This window comes from Nycticebus coucang, chromosome X, assembly GCF_027406575.1.
Source record: "Nycticebus coucang isolate mNycCou1 chromosome X, mNycCou1.pri, whole genome shotgun sequence".
Taxonomy (NCBI): Eukaryota; Metazoa; Chordata; class Mammalia; order Primates; family Lorisidae; genus Nycticebus; species Nycticebus coucang.
Window position 1 is genome coordinate 76583806 of NC_069804.1, and position 6000 is coordinate 76589805.

General features: G+C 47.0%; 1 protein-coding gene across 3 annotated transcripts; it reads right to left on the reverse strand.

The window, feature by feature from the left end:
• Window positions 1–808: 808 nt before the first annotated feature.
• On the reverse strand, window positions 809–5465 carry PJA1 (praja ring finger ubiquitin ligase 1). 3 transcript variants are annotated; one of them, XM_053580473.1, is made up of 3 exons: window positions 5296–5465; window positions 2906–3425; window positions 809–2338 (listed from the first exon to the last, which is right to left on the reverse strand). In XM_053580473.1, the coding sequence occupies exons 2-3, from the start codon at window positions 3196–3198 to the stop codon at window positions 1255–1257; spliced, it is 1377 nt and encodes a 458-aa protein (XP_053436448.1). In that variant the 5' UTR covers window positions 3199–3425; window positions 5296–5465; the 3' UTR covers window positions 809–1254. The 3 variants fall into 3 exon arrangements, with proteins under 3 accessions (XP_053436448.1, XP_053436446.1, XP_053436445.1); XM_053580471.1 differs by having other exon boundaries at window positions 809–3100; XM_053580470.1 differs by having other exon boundaries at window positions 809–3425.
• Between the last annotated feature and the right edge of the window lie 535 nt (window positions 5466–6000).

The following is a 6000-nucleotide window of genomic DNA, read 5'->3' on the forward strand; positions in this document are numbered from 1 at the left end:
TATTGGTTATGGATATATATACACATACATGTTCACATATACATAGATGTAAATTCCTATGTATCTCTAAAGACATAGATGAGAAGTAAACATACCATTTTCTAGGTAGTGCTTACCTCTGTGGAAGGAAGGAAAATAAGACGGGGTGAGGAACTTTACTTGTGCCTGAAGATTTCATTTAATGGTGAGATGGGAGGGAGGGAAAGGCAGGCGGTATGTGTGTGTGTGTGTCTCTGTGTGTGTGTGCATGTGTGTGTGTCTCTCTCTGTCTCTCTCTGAAGCAAATATGGCCAAATGTTAAAACCTGTTCCTCTGTGTAGGTGGGTACCTCTATTTTCCTGTAGCACTTGCTGACATATACTATGTATTTTTCTATTCCTATCTGTGTCAGTGTGTTAAGCTATAAAATTGGCATGTAGCACTACTTTTTTACCCATTGCCTCTGAGAGTTTCTATTTTCTCAAAGGTGATTTTAACTCATTCATCCCTACATGCAGTTTGATTGTATTCCTACCATTATTCTGTACCTTTACCATGCTTTTTCACGGTTTCTTTCCTCCCTACTCTTTTGACTTGACCTTTTCCCCTAGTAGTAGTAGTTTGACAATTATACACTTTATTAATAGTTTAAAAAATGATTACCCTCCATTTTTGGAGTCATTGGGGAGTTGGAGTCATCATTTCCAGTGAAACTAAAGTTTTTATACTGCCAGGAACACCAAAAAACTCTACTGTTGATGCAAACACAGGGATCGGTTATAAAGTCACTTAGTACTACTGATTCACACAAAACCAAACAATTCCATTATACCATGTAAAACCAAAAGAACTTTAATAAGCTTTTACAGCACTGCAATTACAGGAACATTAGCCCATAACATGCAACAAAAATGATTTTGCCTTTTGGACATGTTTAACAGATAAACTTGACATTACAATTAACAGCAACATATTCTACTGAAGAAAACAAATGCAACTTATTTCAATTTTCAGGTTAGAAAATGTATGTTCTTACTGCAATCCAAATAGCATTTAGAAAGTTTAGTTTTCTTTCTAACCTCTAGAAGCTGAAATGATTTTTTAATGCAATCATACACAACCATTTTCACATTGGAAATCATCACGAGGAATCAATAGGTTTATTCTAAGTGGCCAATAGGTTTCATTGCCATTGTTAATTTTGAGAGGGCTCCTGCAGTATTGTGGATTTCAGATAGGGAAAATAATCAGACCAGGAGTAAACAGCCTTGGTCTTTAGAGTGGGGGAGGGAACATGCAGCGGCACACAGGGCAGGTGCCTGACTTCTGAAGCCAGATGGATACACACGGCTTATGGAAATAGTGGTGGCATGGCAACTCAGTTGCTACCTCCCCCTTCACGTATTCACTGCAACAGATAGGGCAGCACATTTCCTGACCAACTGCACCATGATCTTCAGTGACTAGGATTTCAGGAAGAGTGTCGATGCTCTCCTTGCTTGCTGGAGGATTGGCCACCTCCACATCCACTGCAAGAGACTCCAAGTGCGCAAGGGCCGTTTCCATTGCCTGGGCCAGGCGCTCTTCTAGTGCCATGTAAGTGAGGAACTGAGGATCCACGTAGGAAATGGCTTCAGCCACTCCTAACCCATCTGCAAATCCATCAAAGAGGCTCCAATCTACTTCTAGGTCTTCGCTCACACTGGAGTCATCTTCAAGGTTGTTGTTGCCATCAAGCATGAATACCCCAGGTTGCATCAACTCGTGACCAGAATCGTTATCCCCCTCACTGCTACTCTCATTCTCATTGTACTGGAGCCAAGGAATTTCTCCTTCTTCCAGGGATGCCTGTTCCTCTTCCTGAAGAGATGGTTCACGAACTTCTTCAAGATAATTACTGCCACTGTTGCCAGCACTGGCACCAGCACTGACAGTGGCACTGGTGCTAGTGCTGGCAGTGGCACTGGGGGTGACACTGGCATCAGCACTCACCCTAGCTTGCTGAGGTTCACGCTCTTCTTTCCCTGGCAGAGTTTCCCAGCTTTCACCACTGGAGGACAGAGTTTGCTCTCGACTTCGATACTTACGACGAAGAGCAGCAATCCACTCTTTGTCACTGTCAGAGTCTTCATCACAGTATTTGTAGTAATCATCACTGTATGTCCAGAAGTCAGGGTCAGCCATGGTGCGTCGCCGTCTTGGCATCTTTTCTGGTTTCACTGGGTCGCTTCTCAATTCTCTCTTATCTTCAAGGTACTTGGGCTCAGAGTAGCCATTTGAACTCTCACCTCTGCCTCTTCTTGCTAGGCCATCTGAGTGGCCTTCATCAGCACTGGTGGCATCCCTCCACCTGGAAGTACTGTGTGGCATATCATCATCATCATCAGTATCAAAAAATATTTTTGGTTTTACACAGTTTGGACTTGTCAGATTTCTAATTTTAGGCCTTACCACTGGTTCCTCTGCATTCTTTGGGTTGTTTTCCCCACCACCACAAATACTCACAGGAGCCCTGCTGGAATGTGCAGGCAAACTCTGCTCCCGTCTCTCCTTCTCTAAGCTGACACCATTTGTAGCCACCTTGCCTTCAGCAGAGGATGACTGTGAGGCCACACTATTGTGCTGTAGGAACTCAGCTCTGCTACCAGAGCATCTTGCTACAGGGGCTGGATCTAACTTGTCAAGCTCCTCCCTCACATCACAGCTAAAACTCGCGAACTGTGGAGATGCCCCAGCCAAAGACCTTGCCCCTTTCTCTGGATCATACAGCTTATCATCTTTAAACTTGCCAGTTTTCCCTCTCACTGGAGGTCGCTCAACAGGCCCAGCCCCCTCCTCCTCACTATCATCTGGCCCATAAGAGTCAGTATGTCCATAGGTCATTCCTCTTCTGCTACCTGAAGCCCTGTATTCCCTTGGTGGATACCTGGAATAGTCCTCATTATCAACATTCAGGCTGGTTCCCGAGCTTTCACTGTTGTCCCAACTACGACGAGTGGTAGAGAATGGCGAGCGGCTCCTCTTGGCGTTTTGACTGGGGGCTGATCTGTGCATTGGGACTTCGGAGGTCGTCTTTCTCTGGCTGGCAATCCTTTCCTGCTGGCTTGTGGATGGCCTGAAACTGACATAAGCATGCCTTCTTCCATACCTCCTGCCTGTATTGGATTGATACCCTCCTGCTGGTTTTGGCCATACAGGCTTGCTAGATTCCTGACCCATTGCTCTGACTTAGGAGGGTTTCTAATACAGCTGGGGCTTGGGTGAAAAGGCTCCTGCTCCCTGCACACGTTTTTGAGATGGGAAAGTCAAATCAGTTCAGAATAAAATAACAGGGAGGTTTATTTTCACTTCAGCAGGCAGGTAACATAAAGAAAAAGGGCCTTTAAAATTAGTTTCACTTTCTTCTAAGGCCAGGAGTAGCATTCCAGTGACTGTCAGGTGTGGACCTGGAACACATTTTTAACGTTGGCAACATGATTACAAGACTGGTTTTGCAGGAAAGCCTGATGTAGGGGAGAATCTGACAGAAGCTGAGGGTGACTAGACACTTGGAAGATGAGTGAAGTACTGTGAATTGTGCTAATGTGGGAAAAGGAAAGACTATTGTGGGCTCTTTAGGGGGGTATCTGCATTTTTCTGAGCCCTGCAGACATATAGGAGAAATACAAATTGGAATAGAGTGGAAAATATAGATCACTGTGTGTGCATGAGTGCCTATGTGTCTGTCAGGAGAGGGACAGATGGAAGGGGACCATCAATACTGCAATGGAAGCATGTCCATGTTCGTAGGAGGAAGGCGTATAACTGTTAGAATGGGACTCACTCTGAATGAGACTATGAAAATGATAGTCATGGGTGGGGTGGCTTTGGAGGAGAGGAGTGGGTGTAAGTAAAAGAGAAATGGAATGTGTGTTATAGTTGTACATGTGGCAGCTGGAACTATGGAGGGATGCCCGTGTTTATCACAAGGTATGGTAGCAATGGAGAGGAGTGTCTAAGAGCTTGTATGTGTGTTAATCAAAATGGTAGGCAATAAATAATGGAGAAATGTCAGTAAGAGCAAATGCAGCAGGCACCAATGTGGGGTGGGGTCGGTACTGGAGAGGGAAGTACCTGTGTTGTGGAAAATAGAACAGAGGTGGCAGTCGAAGAAAGCCAGAATGTGTGAATGTGACAAACAGGGAGGGGGTGGTGTCCCCAGAGCAGGGGTTGATGTAAGTGTGTGAGTGTAAGCACTGCATGGACCAGCAAAGGAGGACTGTCTCTGACATATGCGGCAGAGAGCAGGAGCGGAGAGCACTGAGAAGAGTGTGTGGACAGGCATGTGTGGGTGCCTACGTATGCCTATCCCAGAAAGAGAAGGATGTCCTTCCTTATGTGTATGTGGCAGGCAGAGAGAAGGAGGGCAGTCCCAGAGGGAGGGAGGTGTGTGTGTGTGCGCGCGCGCGCACGGTAAGGAAAAAGAGGGGGTCGGTCTAGGAGGTGTGCGTGTGGTAGGCGGGGCGGGTAGGGGAAGGCATCGAAGGATACAAGGCCTGTGTGTCAGGGGAAGGCATTGGAGGGTCTGAGGGGGTGTGCGTGCCTGTGTCTGCACACGTGCGGGGGAGGGGATGCACTGGAACCGGGAGGAGTGAGGGGCAGGGGGGCTGTGACCGAAGGCTTCTGTGTGCGCGCGTGCGTGCACACATCACACAGGGGTGGGAGGGCGCAATGTCATAATAAGAGATGGTAAAATTTTATCAGTTCAAATGGTAGACCCAAACCGATGTGGCAGTGGAGTGGGAAAAAGAAAGAAAAGGGCATGCGTGGGTCTAGATTCCCGCCCCCCCTCCCGAGAATCTTTTTTTTTTTTTTTCCTGACAACAATCCTTTCCCCAGGACCAATATTTTTACCTAAAAATCTTCTCCATTTACCCTTTGGCAAAACGAAGCAAAATGGGGGAAGAAAGGCCACGCGTGCTCCGCAAAGGGGCCGAGGAAGGAGAAAGAGAGGGGAGGAGAGGCAGGGAGGAGTGGGAAAGGGCCGCGACCAACACTCCACTGCCAAACAGCGATTAAAGCCACTCGAGTGGAGGCCACCACAGGAAAAGGGCTCGACAACGGATGATGCAGCCCCCAAACAGAGGGAGAACATCGGCCTCACTTTGCAGTCCGATCCCGCGTCCGCCCCACCCTTCCCGAGGGGCGAATATGAAAAGCAGTTGGTGGAAATCCACCCCTCCCAAATTCTAGCCCCCTTGCCAGGCCACTCGCCCCATGCCCCGCCACTCTCCCCACCGCCAGCACCCGGATGAACCGAAACAGCCTTTTACTCACCAATCCAGACAGTAGCACGTTCTTCAGAGCAGCTGAGCTGTAGACTTCCGACCGCCACGACCGCCACGACCGCCACGACCGTCACGACCGCCAGAGCCACTGCTCCCGGGTCTCCAGCTCCTCCCCAGCCAGACAGCAGCCGAGCAGGCGGCGACTGCAGCGGCGGAAGTGATTGCGGCGTCAGTTGTCCCCGCCCCCTTGATGTGGCGGGGGCGGCAGCTAGTCTCCACAAATGATGGTGGGCCTGAAAGCATTATTTCATTTTAAATCAGTGGTTCTCAACTTTCCTAATACCGCGACCCTTTAATGCAGTTTCTCATGTTGTGGTGACCTCCAACCATAAAATTATTTTCGTTGCTACTTGGTTGGGGGTCACCACAACATGAGGAACTGTATTAAAAGGTCGCCGCATTAGGAAGGTTGAGAACCACTGATTTAAATGATGAAATCGTCAAGGATACAGAAAAACAGCGAAAAAATATAACAAACAGCCAGTTTTAACAAATGTTAAACATTTAGCCACATTCCTGTTTTTTTCCCTAATAAAATGAAATATGAAAATTCCTTTTGATTACTTCCAGTATGAGAGTAATTATATTACTATATCACATCCTATGCTGCATGTCATGTTTGTACTGGAAATGTCAAAATGTGAAGATATATATATATATATATATGTACATACATATACACATACAGGGTTAC